Source organism: Panthera uncia, chromosome B4 (genome assembly GCF_023721935.1).
Source record: "Panthera uncia isolate 11264 chromosome B4, Puncia_PCG_1.0, whole genome shotgun sequence".
NCBI lineage: Eukaryota > Metazoa > Chordata > Mammalia > Carnivora > Felidae > Panthera > Panthera uncia.
In genome coordinates this window covers 34278095-34299901 of record NC_064809.1, presented here as the reverse complement: position 1 = coordinate 34299901, position 21807 = coordinate 34278095, and the positions used below count along the sequence as shown (strand labels likewise).

The following is a 21807-nucleotide window of genomic DNA, read 5'->3' as shown; positions in this document are numbered from 1 at the left end:
CCTCACATGAACCTTCTCTGAAACAACTACACAAGGATGCACTTCCACAGAATGAAAAATTAATCTAACAAATAGAATGAACAGAGTAATATTAGTAAAGAAGCCATGAAGTTTATAGTTATGAGTTATGAACAAAGAAATTATAAACCTTATATTAAATCTAAATAGTTGTTAAGGGAGGTATTAGTTATTAAAGAATTATTAATTTTTAAGTGTAATAATTATATTGTGGTTACATAAAGTTATCATTTTATTTTTTAGATGCATATTGAAGTATTTAGGGTTGATATAATGATATTACATGAAGTTTGGGATTTGCTTTAAACTATTCCATCACAGAGATAAAAGGTGCCGTATAGGGAATATAGTCAGTGGTACCATAATAGTGTTGTATGGTGACAGATGGTGGCTACACTTGCAGTGAGCAGAGCATATAGACTTGTTGAATCACTGTGTTGTGCACCTGAAACTAATGTTAACACTGTGTCAACTACTTCAATTTTTTTAAAAGGTGAGAATCCAAAATACAAAAGAATAAAATAAAATAATATAAAATAAAATATTCCAGCGAAAAGGGGAGAAGGGTAATTTGGGGGAGATATATGAAACACACACAGCAAAATATTGATGGTTGTTAAGATTGGGTGATGGGTACCTGGGGTTTCTTTATAATTTCTACTTTTGTATATGGTTGAAAATTTTTGTAATAAATTTTTAAATAAGAAATAATAACTGTTAAGGGAAAATGTCCAAAACCTCAATAGCAATTTGCAAGTAAAAACCTTAAAATTATCTCAACAAAGTCAGAAGAATGAAGTGGTAGAAGAATAAGAAACATGAAAGTGTGCTGACATTCTTCTCTTGTTGTAGAGAGGAAAAGATGCTATTCAACCCTATGCACAGCCAGGGGAAAGTGTGTAAATATATATGTTAAATATTTGAAGGTCAACCACTAGAAAAACAGAAATGGAAATGTGTACATTCCAAATCACTAGAGGGGGCAAAAATCAGCAAGTAAAACCTTAGCAATTCCACAAAACGAAGGAAAGGCAAAGGAAGGAAGGAGGAAGGAAGGTAGGAAGGAAGGAAGGAAGGAAGGAGAGAGAAGGGAGGGAAAGAAAATTAGAAAAGAAAACAAGATGGCCTGAATAAAAGCAAAGATTAATAATCACTAAAAATTAAATTTCTCTATTAAAAGATAGATACTCTAATGTTAGTTTTAAGAAATCTAACTGTAGCCTGTTTATAATATAGTAAAATAAAATGATCTAAAGAAAATAACAATAAAGGAATGGAAATAGAACAATGCTTAAAAAAAATAGATGTAGGGGCGCCTGGGTGGCGCAGTCGGTTAAGCGTCCGACTTCAGCCAGGTCACGATCTCGCGGTCCGTGGGTTCGAGCCCCGCGTCAGGCTCTGGGCTGATGGCTCGGAGCCTGGAGCCTGTTTCCGATTCTGTGTCTCCCTCTCTCTCTGCCCCTCCCCCGTTCATGCTCTGTCTCTCTCTGTCCCAAAAATAAAAAAATAAAAAAGTTGAAAAAAAAAATAGATGTAGTAATAACAGTATCAGAAGAAATAAAATTCCAAATGAAAGGAACTAAATAAGACAAAGAGGGATATTTGATATAGATAGAAGGTATAATCCACCAGATTACATAATAATCACAAAACTACATGAGCCTAACAATATAATTTGGAAATATATCAATGAGACTAATAGAATAATAAGGAAAAAATGAACACTCACATACACACACACACACAGAAATACACACAATGGGAGATATGTCAAAAATGACAGATCAAATAGAACAAAATAAAAGAAAGGGTAAAGAATATCTAAAAACACAATTGATAGGGGCACCTGGGTGATTCAGTTGGTTGAGTGTCCAACTTCAGCCACTCACAGTTTGTGAGTTCGAGCCCCACATCAGGCTCACTTCTGTCAGCACAGAGTCTGCTTAGGATCCTCTTCCCTTCTCTCTACCCCTCCCCCACTTGTGCACGCATGCACACACATGCTTTCTCTATCTCAAAAATAAATATTTAATTTTTAATTAATTAATTAAAATTCAAAAAACACACAACTGACAAATTTAATGTAATAAATTTGTACTCAATAAATTGCAAAAAAAAAGTTATTTTTAAGCACCCAGAAGCATTCACAAAAATTAGCCAAGATTTAAGTCACAAAGAAAAATTCAATAAATTGTAAAACTTCCCCTGACTCCAATACAGCAAAAATTATAAATTAACCACAAAATCAGTAGTCCCTCCAAAATCTATTCATGTAAATGTTTTGAGTCACTGTTCTAAATAACTCAAAGCTGAAGCTTACATACTTCTTAGAAATGAAAAGTGAGAGCAGTACATCTTAAATTTATAAGACGTATCAATCAATACCAAAGAAAATTTCAAAGCCAAAATTTTATTTTACAAATTTATAATAACCAAAACAATGGATGGAAAAAGAATAGCAAAATAACCCCTAAATATGAAATAACTCACTTATTAAAATAAAAGCAGAAATTAATAAAATATGAAACAAAAATATTTATCAATAGACCCTAAAACTAAGTCTTTGAAAATACCAGTGAATAGACAAAACTTCATCAAATCTAATTTTTTTAAAAAGACACATCAAGAATAAGAAAAGAAATACAATTATAGATATGCAAGAGATTTTCAGAATGATAAAATATTATGAACAAATTTATGCCAAATACTTGAAAATCCAGTAGGCACTTTTATATAGGAAAATATAAATCACAAAATTATCTTAAGAGGAAATTTTGTTTAATTAGTCACAATAGAAATTGAAAAGGTAGTCAAAGTTTTAGTCCTCAAAAAGTCCCAAGATCCAGTATTTTTATGTGTGATGTCTACCAAAATATCAAAGAATAGATCATCCCTATGTTACATAAACTTTTCAGGAACAGAAAAAGGTAGAAACACCTCCTCAGTCATTCCATTTAGTCATTCCATAAGGCTAAATAAGGCTACTACCTTATGTATTAAGAAAGGGGAAAAAAGCAAGAAGTATAAATATGAAAACTTGTAGACATAACTGTCATTGTTGGCAAACAACAGTCTAATCCAGGTAGAAAAAACAAGCAAATCAACTCAAAAACCTTATAACAACTAATAGAATCAGTAAAGTGGAAGATTACCAAAAGAAAACAATCACTTTCCTGTACTGGAAATTATTAGTTTGGTCAGCCTACTTTAACAAAATATGAAATGAGTGGCTTAAACAACAGACATTTCTTTCTCACACATCTGGAAGCTAGAAGTCTGAGATCAAGGTCCCAGTCAATTCAGTTCCTGGTGTGAGCCTTCTTCCTGGCCTACAGACAGCCACCTTATTGCTGTGTCCTCATATGATGAAAAAAATGGAAAGCTCAAGTCTCTCCTTCTGTTCTTAAAAAGACACTAATTTTATCATGGGGGCCCCAGCATTATGACCTGATCCAAATCTTATTATCTCCTGAGGCCTCACCTGCAAATTTATTGAGATTTAAGGCTTCAACACATGAATTTGGTGGGGGACACATTCAGTCTATGCCAGGTAATTAGTAAATATAAGAGAAAAGAGCACATACTATCACTTTTCCTAGTCAACATTATACTGCAATTTTATCCAATGCAATAAGAAAAATAAAAAGTAAGAATTGCAGAAGAAACAAAATTAAATGCCAAAAAATCGATTGCCAAACTCAACAACAGTTTTAAAATGGGCAAAAGTCTTGAATAGACATTTCTCCAAATATCCAAAGAAGATATATAAATGGCCAATGAGCATGTGAAAAGATGTTCAACATCACTAATCATAAGGGAAATATAAATCAGAACTACAGTGAGATAGTACCTCATATTCATTAGGATACCTACTATCAAACAAAACAAAACAAAACAGAAAACAACAAGTGTTGGCAAAGATGTGGAGAAATCAGAACCCTTGTGCCCTGTTGGTGAGAAAGAAAAAGGCATAGCTATTGTGTAAAACAGTATGACGATGACTCAAAAAATTAAAAATAAAATTACCATATGAATCCTTGCACAATGTATAGGTAAACCAAATCATCATGAAGTACACTTTAAATATCTTACAACTTTGGGGGCACCTGGGTGGCTCCATCTGTTAAGCATCCAACTCTTGGTTTCAGCTCAGGTCGTGATTTCAGAGTTTGTGAGATGGAGCCCCACATGGGGCTCTGCACTGATAGCACAGAGCCTGATTGGGATTCTCTCTTTCCCTCTCTTTCTGCCCCTCCCCAATGTGTGCCTGTGCTCGCTCTCTCTCTCTCTCTCTCTCACACACACACACACACACACAAAATAAACATTCAAAAAAAGAAAATAAATAAATACCTTACAATTTTATTTGTCAATTATACCTCAGCAAAACTGAAAACGAGTTGGCAAGTCCACAGAGCAATGGCATTTGTCCTGCACTGACGACCAGAGCATAGATTGGACAAACCTTTGAAGAACCAGGAATACCTAGTGAAAGTGAAGACGACCCTAACTTCCACTTTCTAAGCAGATATCCAAGGCATGGACCTGCATTTTGATTGCAGTTTTCTTTATAATAGCAAAAAAGAAAAGAAAAACCTTAAGCAGGACAGTGGGGGTTTTTTTAATGGTATATACATAGAGTATACTGCTATATGGTAGTTATGTTGAATGAACTAGAACTAAATGGATAAATCTTAACATGAATTGCAAACTTAACATGAATTGCAAAAAAAGAGGGACTTTTCAGAAAAGGAAGTTTGTCACCATTTATATATCGTTTTAAAACATTCAAAACAATGATATATATTTTTGTATCTGGTAGTGACTGTATCAGACCATTCAGGGAATGATAAACACCAAATTCAATTCAGTAGTTCCCTCTGGGCAGGGAGGATGGCACAAGGGGTAAGAGAAAGATCCAGAGATATGAGATGGGCCCCATGGGTGGTAGACTCTCTCACCGCTCTCCCCTAGGTGTGCCACAGGGGAGGCATGGCAAGACATCATGCTGGCCTGCATGCCAGGGAAGAAGTGTGCCCCCGAGTCAGAGCCCAGCAACAGCACGGAAGGGGAAACGCCCTGTGGCAGCAGTTTTGCCGTCTTCTACTTCATCAGCTTCTACATGCTCTGTGCCTTCCTGGTAAGCCAAGGTGGGGCTGAACAGCCATGGGTATGAGTGTGCAGTTCAAGGCAGCCCAGGCCCTCTAACTACTTTTGCAGCTTGCAGTCAGAGCAACTCCATCAGAGGAACTAGCTTGCAGAGACTGAGTTAGGAGGAATGTCCAACCATCAGACAAGGACACAAAGCCCTGGGCCAGAGTGAGCCCAACTAGCATCTTTCTTGTCCATTCTTGGCTCTTGTGATGGTGTCATTGTACTAGAGGACAGAGGGGATGTGTGTGGAGGCCTAGAGGCAACCTGTATGTTTTCGACACTTTGATGCAGAGTGCAGGAAGGGTGGTGGATAAAGCTGCCCTCTGTCCTTGGCAACGCTACCCAGCAACTGTGTATGAGAGAAACTGTCCAGCCCACATGCGGGGTTCATCCAACCCTGCTCTGATGCAAGCAAATTCATACCCAAGAGACCCAAGTTCCAGGGACTGGTGTTTTAAATGGTGAATATAGCTGGTCTTTAGAAACATGGGCTTCTGCCACACATGGCACCGGCTGGCAAAGAGGATTCAAGTGTGCAGGAGGTCCTCTTGTAGAAACTCATCATATCTCTGTCCTCTGCAGATCATCAACCTCTTTGTAGCTGTCATCATGGACAACTTTGACTACCTGACAAGAGACTGGTCAATCCTTGGTCCCCATCATCTGGATGAATTTAAAAGAATCTGGGCAGAGTATGATCCTGAAGCTAAGTAAGTTCCCAGAGAGAAAGACTGATTCCCAAAACCCAGAGAACATTATGTGACCACACCTACAGAAGAGGTTCAGGACAGTTTAGCATTGGGTAGATCGACTGGAAACACTGAACTGCACCAGACCCCAGGGCCAAAAATCAAAAGGGCCAGTGATACGCCAGGCATCTTTGGCTAAGTCAAGAACTTGTCTGCTATTTTCAGTTGGACAGAAGGATGGGAGATCCTAGTGTCAGGAATAACTAGTAAGTATTCAAGTTAAAATATTTAGTCAAGTAGATCTCACTCCATTCTCACTTCAGGTTCAAAGATACCCTCATAGGTCCATCACATTCGGTTGACGCTCAATAAATGCCTTTTGGTCAGATGGTTAGATTGCAGCAGCAAGTATCTGTGAGAATCTCATTGTACTACTGAAAGTCTCTTCCACCTTAAGCAAAGCACTGGTGGAAAATTGTTCATTAAAAGCACTGGTGGAAAATTGTTCATTAAAATGTATATATTGGTTTTGGAGTTTTACCATGCAATTCTGCAACTCTGCACCAAGTTTGACCAACAGAACAATAGCTTTGGAGAGCCCCGTACTGAGTCCTGGGCTGCCAGTCGAAACCACGACTCTTGACTGACCTTTGACTCCTCTCCTTCCTCTTTTAGGGGTCGTATCAAACACCTAGATGTGGTGACCCTGCTCCGGCGGATTCAGCCCCCACTGGGTTTTGGGAAGCTGTGCCCTCACCGCGTGGCTTGCAAAGTAAGAGATGACCTGAGTTCAAAGGAGAAAAAGAAAAAATATGGAAGGGAAGAGGCCTATTTGTCTTGTGACCTTGGTCAGACCTTGATCCTCACAGGGATTGAAGACAATATTTTATGTGCCTAAAGAAATGAGCATGGGCCAGATTATATTTTGAGGTTCCTACCAACAATCAGTCCTCAGACACCATAAAGGAAAGATGAAATGGATGCCTCATGACCCAACCAGCCACATGCCCAGTCCCATCAAGCTGCACCACCTAGGCATCCTAGAAGACTTCCAGCCAAGGACAGATGGATTAGGGGTTCTCTTCCTGGGATCAGGGGGCTATTAGACTGTCTATGTATCAGCCTCAGGGACCTGTAAATCTCTAAAATTGTGTGCAAAATCACTGAAACACTCACAAATTGTACGAGGGAGAGGATCCATCATGTTCATATTTCTAAGTGAGTCCATGACCCCATAAAAGTAAAAACAAGCATCCTAGTCTCTTTAGACCTAACTGTTGCTCATGTGGCCCTCACATGACCCTGAGAGTGAGCACCCCCTTCAATTCTGTGTCCAGGCACCTCCCTTACCTCATTATAATCCCAACCAGGTAGCCCCACAAATGCTGAAGGGTATTGTTTCCACTCTCTCCCCTCTTCTTTCAATCCCCATTTCCACCACTCTGTACTCCTTATTGGAATAACAATGAGCTGAAAGGGGTTAGGGAAAGTGAGATCAGAGAGCTGTATAGAAGAGGCTCAAATAGAAAATTTTAACTCTGTGGATAAACCATTCATGGAAAATGGAGAACTGAATTGTGTTCTGTTTTACTCATTTTTTTCTGACTTGCATCTCCACCTTGTTCCAAAAAAGATGTTAGAAGATTTCCAAGGCTATAGAAGATAAGACCAAAAAATAGAGCACAAATTAAATGTAAAGTCAAAGCACAATGGACAAAAGAGCAGGGACAAATGTGGCCTGCACAAGATGACAGTGTGTCTTTGTGCCTTCCAGACTGCCTGGGTGTTGAGCTTCCCCACGGCCAGTCCACAATTCACACTGTCCTTGAGAGTCAAGAAGATCCAGTCACTCAGGAAAATTATAAACCTTTTTGGCACTATGGTTAATGGGACACCATATGATCTAACGAATAAGATCTTTGACCACATCTTGAGAGCAGATGCCAGAATGGTGCTGTTTCTCATAATTACTCTGGTGTGTGCTGAGGGCCGCACACCAGGGCACAATGCAATAGCAGCTATTTTGGGTGGTGAGAATGGAGGGAAAAGGGCAATCTGATCCAATCCAGTCAACAAGCTTTTAATTCAGCTTGATGCAGAGGTATATTTTTCAATATACAGAAAAGAAGATACACTACACCTCCTGCATGCAAACCTGCCATTACTGTCTCTCTTGTCAAGGCTTTGGATGAATGCTGCTGGCAGGTGGGCTCCTGGCAAATGCCTGGCATGCAGCTGTTCTTCGTTGCCAGTAGAAAGCACACCAATATGCCTGAGAAGACATTTGAGCAGAGGAGGGGGTTGTGTGGGCTTACCATCCTTTTGTGGAGGCAAGTGTCTAATAAGGACAATTTCCATTCTTCCTTCACTCTGTGTGGTAGGGTGAAAGTACTTATGGCAGAACTGAGATTCTCCCCAGAACAGATTTTGAATACATTTTAGTGACCCATGCCTCAACCCCCACCTGCTCCCAACACACACACAAGTTTCAAGGCTCCCTCCTGGCATTCTCCTGCCATGGTGGCTCTGTAGGTCCTTTGAGAACTGTTTGCTGTAATCACCAGCTTTGCCTCCCTTTCTCCTCCAGCGCCTGGTCTCCATGAACATGCCTCTGAACAGTGATGGGACTGTCATGTTCAATGCCACCCTGTTTGCCCTAGTCCGGACAGCCCTGCGGATCAAAACAGAAGGTAAGGGTCATCTGAGGGCCACTGGGAGAGCCATTCAGAAGGTCTAACAGGTTAACAAAAGAGGAAACCAATAGGCTATAAAGTGCTCCCAGGATCTTCCCATCCTGTGTATCAGAGCAGCGGCTCAGTGATAACCTTCACATGCTGAAGAGGCCTGGCCTGCTCATGTTTCCTTTGCTCCTTGAATGGCCTTTTGGCCTTTAGCCTATTTATTTTGAACCCTAGCTTTCCATCAATTTCTATGAATGATTCTGGGTGATATCTTGAAGTCATAGCTTATAGTTCAAAAGCAGAAGGTGATGAGTGTTACCTGAAACAGGACTAAGCCCCATCTAAATGAAATTTTACTGACTGTGTGGATCTCTCAAATGTTTACCTTTCTTTTTAAATTAGAAGTGTCAGGAAGGGGTCATATTGGCAAATGGTGATTATGGTCAAGGTAATCACATACAATTATACAGGCTGTGCCTGGATCAAGGTGCTCAGCTAGCTGACAGGTATGGGTTAAGATCTCACCTGTGCTTTGCTAGCCGGGCCATGCTCCCTCAGGGATGTGTCCACCTGAAGGGATGCCTTCTGGTTTGCACAAATGTGCCCTATGGGCTAGCAGCAGCCTTGGCTGAGATAATCAGCTGTCTTTGTAATTGATAAGTATTTCTGAACCACTCTGTGGAAAAGGCTATATAGAATGTACCTAAGAAGATGCAATTGCTCTCCAAGAGCTTCTAGCTTAATTACAATGGTTCCTAGAGTTTGGTCAAAAGACCACCTGCCTCAAAGTCAGCTGTTGAAGCTTGTTTAAAACTTGATAAGGCATTTATTCTCTCTCTACTTCAGTTTCTTCATTTGTAAAATAAGAATGATAATGATGTGTGGGAATTCAGTTCAGTGAAGAATCCAAAGAAGTGCCATTTCTCAGTTAAATCCTTCCACAAAATAATAGAAACATCTACAATGAAGGAAAACAAGAACCAGGCCAGCAAGACACATGTCAAAGTAATGAGCTAATCTTTAAAAAATTGAAAATAGTTCAAGTTATGCTGCCAAACTAAAGAGAAACAAAGGCTGAAGGAGGCAGTCTGAGATTCTGGTGTAAGAAGACCCTGAATTCACCTCCTCCCAAGGACACACCAAATCTACACCCACATATAGAGCAATTCATCCTGAAAAACAGCTTCTGCACAACAAATGTTAGAGGCGCCACACAGAGAATGGCAGGAAAGATGAAAACATGGTAACCATGGGAACACCCTGACCAATGTGATGACCTGCAGTGAGGAGGGATAGCACTGAGGGACCTGCACCCAGACTCACCTACCCTGAGACACAGGGGGAAAACAGGCAACAGGACTATAAGTGAAGGAAATCCATTTACATCCACTAAATGGTGGGGGGAGTACTGGAATTCTTTCCAGGTTGGAGGTACCAAAAAGCACCATTGTTTACATTCCTCTTTCACCTTGATAATGCAGATGAGAGCAGGGTCTAAGTGCTCTAGTTGGCTTGATAGGGTTGCTCCAATGAGCCCCAGGCCCTTAGCCCACACCAGCTTCCCCCAGGTAGCCCCCACCCATGCCCACCAACTCCAGCCAACCCACCAAGGTGACCTGGTCTCAGTGCACCCCAGGACACCCCCAGCCAGTGTCGGTTGAGCTCCAGCCATTCCATCAGGGTGATCCATGCACCGTATGTCCCTTGACTCCCTGAGGCCATGCTGGCTTCAACTCCAGCCAGCCAGCCAAAACTTCCAGGCACATGCAATCTACACAGGGGATGTTCCTACATGAGGCCACTCCTTGAGAATAGGAGAGGTAGTTATTCCACCTAATTTGTAGAAACAAAAATTGAAAGTCAAACAAAATGAGGAGACAGAAGAATATGTTCTAAATGAAAAAGAAAAATAAAACCCGGGGGGGGGGGATCCCTGATGAAATGGAGATAGGTAATTTACCAGACAGATTTCAAAGTAATGGCCATAAAGATACTCACCAAACTCAGGATAAGAATGAAAGAACACAGTGAGAACTTCAACAAAGAGTTACAAAATATAAGAAAGTACAAAACAGAAGTCACAGAGATGAAGAAGAATACAAGAATTGAATTGAAAAATACACTAGAAATCAACAGCAGATTAGATGATACAGAAGAGTGGATCAGCAATTTGGAAGACAGAATAGTGGAAATCATCCCGTCAGAACAGCAAAAAGAAAAAAGAATTTTTAGAAATGAGAATAGTTTTAAAAACCTCTAGAACAACATCAAATGCACTAAAATTCACATTATAAGAGTTCCAGAAGGAGACGGGGGCGGGGGGGCAGGAAACTTATTTGAAGAAATAATGACTGAAAACTTCCCTAACCTGGGAAAGAAAACAGACATCCAGGTCCAGGAAGCACAAAAAGTCCTAAAAGAGAACCCAAAGAGACCTATACCAAGGAATATTATTAAATTGTCAAAAGTTAAAGACAAGGGGAAAAAATTTTAAAGCAACAAGAGAAAAACAACTTGTTATGCCCAAAGGAACCCCCCCATAAAACTATCATCATATTTTTCAGCATAAATTTTGCAGGCCAGAAGTGAGTGGCATAATATATTCAGAGTATTGAAAGAAAAAACTGTCAACCAAGAATGCTCTACCTGGCAAGGTTATCATTCAGAATGGAAGGCGAGATAGTTTCTTAGACAAGCAAAAGTTAAAGGAGTTCCTCGCCACTAAACCAAGCTTATCAGAAATGTTAAATGGTCTTCTTTAAGCAGAAAAGGCCATAACTGGAAATAGTACATGAAGAAAAAACTCACTGATAAAGAGAATATATATATTTATATACTTATATTTACCAGTAAATCAGCCACTTAAAAAGATAGTATGAATAGGGGTGCCTGGGTGGCTCAGTCAGTTGAGCATCTGACTTCAGCTCAGGTCATGATCTCGTGGTCTGTGAGTTCAAGCCCCACATTGGGCTCTGTGCTGACAGCTCAGAGCCTGGAGCCTATTTCAGATTTTATGTCTCCCTCTCTCTCTACCCCTCCCCTGCTCATGCTCTGTTTCTCTCTCTGTCAAAAATAAATAAACATTTAAAAAAAGATAGTATGAATATTAAGAAAACAAAAATAGTAATTTAACTATAACTACAGTAAGTAAATAATACACAAAATAAAAAATATATCAAATATAACATCAAAAACATAAAATATTGCAGGTGGTGGGTAAAAATGTAGTGCTTTTAGAATGTGTTCAAACTAAAAACAAGTTTTGTTCAAACTGAAGTGACTATTAGCTTAAAATAAACTGCTATATATAGAGAGAGAGCAATATTTATGAACATCATGGTAACCACAAACCAAAACCTACAATAGATAAACAAAAATAAAGAGAAAGAAACCCCAACATAACTAAAGAACCATCAAACCACAGTGGAAGACACCAAAAGAAGAAAAATGAAACAGAGAAGAACTGCAATAATAACCAGAAAACAATTGACCAAATGATGATAGTACATACCTATTAATAATCACATCAAAAATAAATGGACTAAATGCTCCAATCAAAAGACATAGGGTGTCTGAATAGATAAAAAACAAGACCCATTTATATGCTGCCTATAAGAGAGTCATTTCAGATCTAAAGCCACTCGGAGACTGAAAGTGAAGAGATGTAAAAAGATATTCCAGGGAAATGGAAACAAAAAGAAAGTTAGTGAGGCAGTACTCATATTAGACAAAATAGACTTTAAAACAAGGACTATAACAAAATACAAAGAAGAGCATTACACAATGATAAAATGTTCAATCCAAGAAGAGGATATAACATTTGTAAATATTTATACACCCAACATAAAGCATTTAAATATATAAAGCAAATATTAATAGGCATAAAGGGAGAAATTGACATTAATACAATAATAGTAGGGAACTTTAATATCCCACTTAATCAATGGATAAATCATCCAGAGAATCAATAAGGAAATATTGGCCTTAAATGACACATTGGACCAGATGGACTTAATAAATATATATAGAACGTTTCATCCAAAACAGCAGAATACACATTCTATTCAACTGCACATGGAACATTTTCCAGGATAGTTCAGCCACAAAACAAGTTTCAGGAAATTCAAGAAGACTGACATCATATCAAGCATCTTTTCCAAACATAATGGTATGACACTAGAAATTAATTACAAAAAGAAAACTGGAAAAAAACCCACAAACATGTGGAGACTGAACAACTTGTTACTAAACAACCAATGGGTCAACAAAGAAATCAAAGAGGAAACAAACAAACAAAAATACCTTGAGACAAATGAAAATGGAGATACAACTTTCCAAAATCTATGGGATGCAACATAAGCAATTCTAAGAGGGAAACTCATAATGATACAGGCCTACCTCAAGAAACAAAAAAAATCCCAAATAAACCATCTAACGTTATAAAGGAACTAGAAAAAGAGGAACAAAACCCAACATTAGTAGAGGGAAGGAAATAATAAAGTCCAGAGTGGAAATACAGTAAACAGAGATTGGGGAGAAAAAAAAAAAAAGAAAAGAAAAGATCAGTGAAAGTAAGAGCTGGTTCTTTGAAAAGATAAATAAAATCAGTAGCCAAACTCAAGAGTAAAAGATAGAGGACCCAAATAAATAAAATCAGAAATGAAAGAAAAGTTACAACTGACACCACAGAAGTACAAAGGGTAAGGGGTGCCTGGGTGGCTCAGTTGGTTAAGAGTCAGACTTCAACTCAGGTCATGATCTCACGGTTCGTGGGTTCAAGCCCTGCGTCAGGCTCTGTGCTGACAGTTTAGAGCCTGGAGCCTGCTTCAGTTTCTCCCTCTCTCTCTGCCCCTCCCCTGCTCAAAAATAAATAAACATTTTTAAAAATTAAAAAGAAAAGAAATACAAAGGGTAAGAGTTTACTACAATTATATACCAACAAATCAAAAAACCTAAAAAAAAAAAATGAATAAATTCCTAGAAACACATAACCTTCCAAAGACTGAATCACACACACACAAAAATAGAAAATATGAATAGGCCAATTACAATTCATAAAATTGAAACAGTAATTTTAAAACTTCTGAAAAACAAAAGTCCAGGACCAGACAGCTTCACAAGTGAACTCTACTAAACATTTAAAAAAGAGTTAGTATCAGGGCACCTGGGTGGCTCAGTCGGTTAAGTGTCTGACTCAATTTTGGCTCAGATCATAGTCTCATGGTTCATGGGTGGGTCATAGTCACAGTTCATGGGTTCAAGCCCCACATTGGGCTCTGTGCTGACAGTGTGGAGCCTGCTTGGGATTCTCTCTCTCCCCCCCCTGCCCCTCCCCTGTTAGCTCGCTGTCTCTCTCTCTCTCTCTCTCTCTCTCAGTCGGTTAAGCATCCAACTTTGGCTTGGGTCATGATCTCATAGAGTTCAAGCCCCATGTCGGGCTCTGTGCTGACAGCTCAGAGCCTGGAGTCTGCTTCTGATTCTGTGTCTCCCTCTCTCTCTGCCTCTCCCCCTGTTCATGCTCTGTCTCTCTCTCGCTCTCTCAAAAATAAACATTAAAAAAATTTTAATTAAAAAATAAAAATAAATTTAAAAAATTTAAGAAGAAGAGTTAGTACCTATTCTTCTCAAATTATTCCAAAAGATTAAAGAGGAAGGAAGGTATCATTTGTCTGATACCAAAACCAGACAAAAATACCACAAGAAAGAAAATTACAGGCCAGTATCCCTGATAATATAGATGTAAAACTCCTAACAAAATATTAGCAAACCAAATTCAACAATACATTAAAAGGATTATACATCACAATCAAGCAAGATTTATTCCAGAGATGCAAGGATGGTTCAACATCCACAAATTAATCAATGTGATATACCACATTAACAAAACAAAGGATAAAAAATCATATGATGATCTCAATAGATGCAGAAAAAAGCACTTAACAAATTCAACATTCATTTTATGATCAAAAGTGTCAATAAAGTAGGTATAGAAGGAATGTATCTCAACATAATAAAGGCCATATATGACAAACCCACAGCTAACACCATAGTCAGTGATGAAAGCTGAAGCTTTTCCTGTACAATCAGGAACAAGACAAGTATGTGCACTCTTACCACTTTAATTCAACGTAGTATTGGAAGTCCTAGCCAGAAATTAGGCAAGAAAAAGAAATAAAGGCATCCAAATTGAACAGGAAAAAGTAAAACTGTCACTATTTGCAGATGACATGATATTGTGTAGAGAAAACCCTAGAGACTCCACCAAATCTATTACAGGTGATAAATGAATTCAGTAAAGTCACAGGATGCAAAACTAACATACAGAAATCACTGTTTCTATACACTAATAACTATCAGAAAAATAAAGTAAGGAAACAGTTCCATTTACAATTGTATCAAAAATAATGAAATACCTATAATACATTCAACCAAGGAAGTGAAAGACCTGTACTCTGAATACTGTTTAAGACATTGATGAAAGAAATTGACAACATGAATAAATGGAAAGATATTTTGTGCTCATGGATTGGAAGAATTAATATTGTTAAAATGTCCATGCTACCCAAAGCATTCTACAGATTCAGTGCACTCCCTACCAAAATACTAAGGGCGGGGCACCTGGGTGGCTTAGTCAGTTAGGTATCTGACATTAGATCACGTCATGATCTCAGGGTTTGTGAGTTTGAGCCCCATGTCAGGCTCTGTGCTGACAGCTCAGAGCCTGCAGCCTGCTTCGGATTCTGTGTGTGTGTGTCTCTCTCTCTGCCCCTCCCCCGCTCACACACTGTCTCTCTCAAAAATAAACATTAAAAAAAATTTTTTAATACCAATGGCATTTTTCACAGAATTAGAACAAAGCATCCCAAAATGTACATGGAACCACAAAAGTAAATAACCAAAGCAGTCTTGAAAAAGAAGAACAAAGCTGGAAGTATCATCCTTCATGATTTCAAACTATACTACAAAGCTAGTATACTAATCAAAACAGTATGGTACCAGCATGAACACAGACACATAGATCAATGGAATAGAATCAGAAAGTGCAGGAAAAAAACCCCACACATATGTGGTCAATTAATCTATGACAAAAGAAGCAAGAATATACAATGGGGGAAAAGTCTTTTCAATAAATGGTACTGGGAACGTTGGACAGCTACACGCAAAAGAATGAAACTGGACCACTATCTTACACCACATACAAAAATAAATTTTAAATGGATTGAAGACTTGAATGTAAAACCTGAAACAATAAAACTCCTAGAAGAAAATATAGGCAGTAAATTCTTTGACGTCAGTTTTGGCAATATTTTTGGACCAGTCTCTTCAGGCAAGGACAAAGAGCTAAAATAAACAAATGAGATTACGTCAAACCAAAAAAATTTCACACAGCGAAGGAAAAGGCAACCTACTGAATGGGAGAAGTATGGGTGACATTTGTTCTTCCCCAAGGTTCAAGGGAAAATCTGCTCTGTGACTCTCTTCTAGCTTCTGGTGGGGGCCAGCAATGCTTGGTATTGCTTGGCCATAGCTGTATCACTCTAGTCTCTGCCTCCATCTTCACATGGCCTTTTTTCTGTGTGTCTCCATGTGTCTTCTCCTCTTCTTATACAGACACCAGTAGTATTGGATTTAGGGTCCACTCTAATGAAGTATGACTTTGTCTTAACTAGTAACATCTGCAAAGACCCTATTTCCAACTAAGGCCATGTGCTAAGGTTCCATGTGGACATGAATTTGGTGGGGACACTATTCAACCCACTACAAAAGATAAGCATTTTTATTTGAGCATTATTTTAATTATGACTCTTTCATTGTATATGTCAGAAACCACTAACTACCTAACCAGGAAGTGAACCTAACCGTTAGGGATGCCTCCATAACTGGAATGCCCAGGATTATCCTCTGGCTCCAGGTACTTTTTGGATCTGACAGGGGACTCAGGAATCCATCACTCTCTCTCCATTGCCACCTCTGCTTACTCCTGTTGGACCACTTTCCACAGGAGACTCTCTGGTGTGGCCACAGGGCAGATTTCACCTCAGATAGTCTAACACCAGAGCTCTCAACCATACTGCTTCCCCTGTGTAGTAGCAGTAAACACCCCTGTATTGGTTTCCTATACCTATACCAATTACCACAAATTCTTTGGCTTGAACAATACCTATTATTAGCCCACAGTTCTAAAGGTCAGGGGTCCAGCCATGGAGTAGCTGAGTTCTCTGCTAAGAGTCTTACAAAGCCAAATCAGGATATTGATCAGTATGTGTCCTCTTCCAGAAGCTCCAGCTCATTTAGGTTTTTGGAGGAATTCATTTCTTGCCATTGTAGGACTGGCTCTTAGCTCACAGCATCAGTGTGTGCTTTCTCTCAGGCCATAGCAGCTACCTCCTATTCCTTCTGCTTCCAACTTGGGACAACTCTCTATTTTTATCTTTTGACCTTCTTCATGCACTACTTTTTTATTTGTTTTGGTTTGGTTTTATTGAAGTACAATTGACATATAACATTACATTAGTTTCAGATATACAGCATAATGATTCCACATTTGTATATATTAAGAAATGATCACCATAGTAAATCTGGTTATCATCCATCACCATATATAATTATAATTTTGTGTGTGTGTGATGAGAACTTTTAAGATCTTAGCAACTATCATGCAGTACAGTATTATTAACCATAATTACCATACTGTACATTGCATCTCAGGACTTATTTATTTTATAACTGGAAGTTTGCACCAGTGAACTCTCTACTTTTGAAGAGCTCATGTGTTAGGTCAGGCCCACCTAGATTCCCTATCTTAAGGTGATAGGAGCCACATAATATAATATAATCACAGGAGTAAAATCCATCAGTCACAGTCCCAGGGACCATGCAGGGTGTGTATATATTGGTGGTGGTGGGAGATAGCTCAGGCAGAATTTAGGCTACTGCCCACCATATCCTCTCTTTCAGCTGCTCTACCACCAGTGGCATCAAATTAAGTCTGTTTTACCAGTGGAAAAAGTAGACCCAGAGAAACTCCAAAACAGAACCCAGTGTCTACTGGTTTCTACTTCTACACTGAGGTAGAAGTAGAAATTTTTTTGCCACATCCTCCCCACAGGAGACTCAGAAAAGGGCTTTGACACCAAGGCCCCCCTGTGTATGGATGCTTTATGCCTTATGTGGGGGAAACCTCCCAATCACCCACAGAGGCCCATGAGAAATGCCATGCACTGGAACAGTCCCTCATGCTCTCTGGCAGGTGGCTGTTGAGCTTAGTCAGGGCAGGCTGTCTGGTCTGCTCCAAGTGCCACCCACAAGGAAGCAGCATGTGGGGGTGAAGGGATACCAGTGGCTGGCCCAAGCAGCAGGCAGAGAGGAAGCAAAAAGGAATTGCACTGGACAGGGAATGGAGGGAGGGGGAAGTAAGAGTGCAGAGAACAATACAAAGAGAAATGGATGGAGGTAGCCTAGAGAGAGAGTGAAGCTCGTGGACCATGTCTCTCTGTGGGGCAAAATGCCACCAGTAGCGGCTTCCCACTCTACACAGAAGGACCCACTCCATGGGAGGGCCCCAAGGGGCTGATGATCCTTTTCAGCCTTGTATCTCCCTCCCCTCAGGGAACCTAGAACAAGCCAATGAGGAGCTGCGGGCCATAATCAAGAAGATCTGGAAGCGTACCAGCATGAAGCTGCTAGACCAAGTGGTGCCCCCTGCAGGTGGTGAGTACTTCAGGATCTCTTGCCTGGTTTCTGAGTCTACTAGGGTCTTGGGAGGCCTGCTTTCCCCAGGCCCTGTGTGTGGGGCTCAAAGGTGCTATTGGTTAAAAGGGACGACGGTAGGGGTACCTGGGTGGCTCAGTCGGTTAAGCGTCCAACTTCGGCTCGGGTCATGATCTCACGGTTTGTGAGCTCAAGCCCCACGTCGGGCTCTGTGCTAACAGCTCAGAGCCTGGAACCTGTTGCAGATTCTGTGTCTCCCTCTCCCTCTGCCCCTCCCCTGCTCACGGTCTGTCTCTCTCTGTCTCTCAATAATAAATAAACGTTAAAAAATTTTTTTTAAAAAGAAGAAGGGACAAGGGTGCCATGCCCTTCACAAACTCAGATACAGAATGTCAGCTTGGAAATCTGGTCCAATCCTACATTTCAAGACCAAGCAAGGCCCCTCAATACTTAGAGGTTTGACAGAATTTCCAAGGAAACTCTGCAAATATAAGTTTCCCCATAAACTACCAGGCTGTTTGCTCTGGAAATAATGGTGCCCTGGAAAAAGAATCCCCTGAGATCCTCTCTTGGTTGAAATTCTTTCTGTTTCTCCTAGGGCAGTGTTTCTCTGTCAAACCCAAAGCCCCTTTTCATAACAAAAAGTTTATAATGCTCCTACTACTACCCTGAATGAAAATAATAATCCTCCTACAACATATATAATTTCCAAAATATTAATATAACACTTTAATATAAAATACATTAAAGTCAAATGTTCTTCAATATATACACGCTAAAGCACTATGGCTTATGACACTACGCCAAAAGTCATAGTTAACTGAAATACTTGCTCTACATATGATGAATAAGTTTGTGTTTAAAGGAACTAAGATGATATTGAATATCATTGACATTTTGTGTTTATCATTTTGAGGGATAACTAAGTATATTAAATAATATAATATCCACATGTATGTATACATACATGCACCTACGTATGTGCACATACATAGAACAAATGCAGACCAATGTAAGTAGGTTACTACTTACAGACCACAGCAGACCGCAGGTGACTCAGACCACGAGCAGTGTTGCCATCAGGGATACAATTTTCCAAAATGTAAACCCCTCTTAACCAAGTGGAAACAAAGTAAATATGGTCTTCCATCAATTTACATGGCAGTTATATTCCTGGAAAATTCTGGATATATTAAAAGCAGGCAAAAAATTATTTTCTGTTCATATGTAAAATGCAGTTAGGTTCTTAGCTTAGATAGCTATAGACAGGTTATGTCCCCACATGGACATCTAGCAGATTGCAAAGCTATTATTTGTTGTGTAAAACATGCCTGTATTTTAAGGGACACATCTGGAACCACCTAATACCTGTAGCACACTGTGACAGCTAAAAGAAAGTCCCACGCAATCCCAAAACACTCCTTAAAATGTGACACCACCACCCCTGTTGAGAACCACTTCCCAAAGGGAAGCAGGACAGGAGCTAAGTGAAAAGTCACCTACACAGGCCAAGCATCATCTGACGTTTTGTACATTATTTAATCCTTATAACGTTACTATGAAGTTTGCTCAAGAAACTGAAGTTCTTCAAAACTATGTAGCTGACCCAAGACTACATGGTGAGTACCTAGTAGGTTCAGAATCCAAACCCAGGTCTGAGGGATGCTAGAACTCCAAGCTCTTTCTTCCCTACCGCTCTTCCTCCCCAACTACCCTAAACAGGGAACTCAGGGCTTTCCCTCTCACATGGTAATGAGGTCTTTGTCATGTAGAAGGTCATCACTGCTGTAGACTTGGCTATTCTTAAAGTACAACTAGGAGTAAGAGAACCATCACAAGCCCCTATATCTAACCTACAAGCTATCTCCTGGGCCCATTTCCCAGAGAAGAAGATGGAACCAAGGGGCTACTCATAGGGCATGCAATGTTCTCCTTGGAGAGTCATTGGCTTCTCCACCACCTGGTTCATTCCCAAGACAGAGGCTGATTATGTCATGTGTAACTTGGGTGTCCAGCCCAGCAGGGACTCAGCCAAGCCACATGGTAAGAAAACCCAATCTGTCTAATTATAAGAAAAACCTAGACTTAGAGGAGAAGGTGCTCCTTACACCAAACCCCATCTTTAAGCAGAACTGTTTGCACTTAGGGGACTGGTCAGTTTATGATGGGCATCTCAAGTTTTAGAATCAAATAGGGACACCTGGATGGCTCAGGCAGTTCAGCGTCTGACTTTGATGCAAGTCATGATCTCATGGTTTGTGAGTTCTAGCCCTGCATCAAGCTCTCTACTGTCAGGGAAGAGCCTGCTTCAGATCTTCAGTCCCCCTCTCTCTGCCCCTTCCCAACTTGCACTTTCTCTCTCAAAAGCAAACATCTAAAAATTATTTAGAATCCAATAAAAATGAGTTAGCAATATAAGCTAAGTTTTTTTTAATTTTTTTAATGTTTATTTATTTTTGAGAGAGAGACAGAGCATGAGTTAGGGAGGAGCAGAGAGAGAGGGAGACACAGAATGCAAAGCAGGTTTCAGGCTATGAGCTGTCAGCACAGAGCCCGATGTGGGGCTTGAACTCGCAAACTGCAAGATTGTGACCTGAGCTGAAGTCGGACGCTTAACCGACTGAGCCACCCAGGCACCACTAAAGTTTTGTATACATTTTTTTAACTTTAAAAAAAAAAAACAAGGTGGGAAATAATTTTGACAATAGGCTACTTCTAGTGTAAAAAAAAAAGATGGGATAAGAATATATTTGCTTATTTTCAGAAAGCATTTGCAGAAAGACTCTTTGGAAAAATACTCAAACTAATTTGAGAAAGGTTATTTATTAAAAGGTGTTAACTAGGCAGATGGGGGAGGGGTGGTAAAAAGACTTTTCACTGTATACCTTTTAGTATATTTTTGCCTTTTGAACCATGTTAATAGACTACCTGTTTTTAAAAAATTAAATTTAAAAAACTTAAGAAAGTTTGGATGCTGAAAAAAGTTAATGAAGCCCAACTGAATTCCCCCATTTATCACCCTTCTGTCCTTTTTTTCTCATGTCTCAGATGATGAGGTCACCGTTGGCAAGTTTTATGCTACTTTCCTGATCCAAGAGTACTTCCGGAAATTCAAGAAGCGCAAAGAGCAGGGCCTTGTGGGCAAGCCTTCCCAAAGGAACGCCCTGTCCTTGCAGGTGAGGGGTGAGGAGGGGGGTCCACACCCTAAGGAAGGGCCTGGTCACCTTCTTCCAACCTCTGGCTAAGGCTTAAGTCTGTCATCAGTGGGCTGGAGGCCAGGTCCCTTCAGAAGGAAACTTTCTGAGAGTTCCAAGCCTTTCTACAGGTGGGTGTGTGAAGGGGCTACATACTGCTTCCCACACACCCTGCCCTCCACAGTCCTGCCCGCTTCACAGCTCCCCAGAGCTCTATGGAGCTCTGCTGAAGTTCTGGAACAGCCCTTTATCCTTCCTGGGTGGAGAAATGGATTCTTCCACTCTGGGGCAGACAAGAGAGGTCCTGAACCACATCCCCAGTTAGCACACACAGATAAACCCTCTCAGGCTCACCTGCCT

General features: G+C 39.9%; 1 protein-coding gene and 1 long non-coding RNA gene across 6 annotated transcripts in view; one reads left to right on the top strand and one right to left on the bottom strand.

Annotated features, from left to right (window-relative positions):
- Window positions 1-21807, top strand: part of CACNA1C (calcium voltage-gated channel subunit alpha1 C) — a 658891-nt gene that overhangs the window by 619623 nt on the left and 17461 nt on the right. For all 4 annotated transcript variants that reach the window (XM_049627025.1, XM_049627026.1, XM_049627022.1 and 1 more), the window contains 6 exons: window positions 4993-5158; window positions 5755-5882; window positions 6537-6633; window positions 8449-8551; window positions 18152-18253; window positions 21302-21429. In XM_049627025.1, coding sequence (XP_049482982.1) covers window positions 4993-5158; window positions 5755-5882; window positions 6537-6633; window positions 8449-8551; window positions 18152-18253; window positions 21302-21429 — 724 coding nt within the window. The remainder of the gene's footprint in view (window positions 1-4992; window positions 5159-5754; window positions 5883-6536; window positions 6634-8448; window positions 8552-18151; window positions 18254-21301; window positions 21430-21807) is intronic.
- On the bottom strand, window positions 7921-21799 carry LOC125920058 (uncharacterized). 2 transcript variants are annotated; one of them, XR_007456934.1, is made up of 3 exons: window positions 21478-21799; window positions 19286-19436; window positions 7921-8532 (listed from the first exon to the last, which is right to left on the bottom strand). It is a non-coding gene; the product is annotated as an uncharacterized LOC125920058 (long non-coding RNA). The 2 variants fall into 2 exon arrangements; XR_007456933.1 differs by lacking the exon at window positions 21478-21799 and having other exon boundaries at window positions 19286-19772.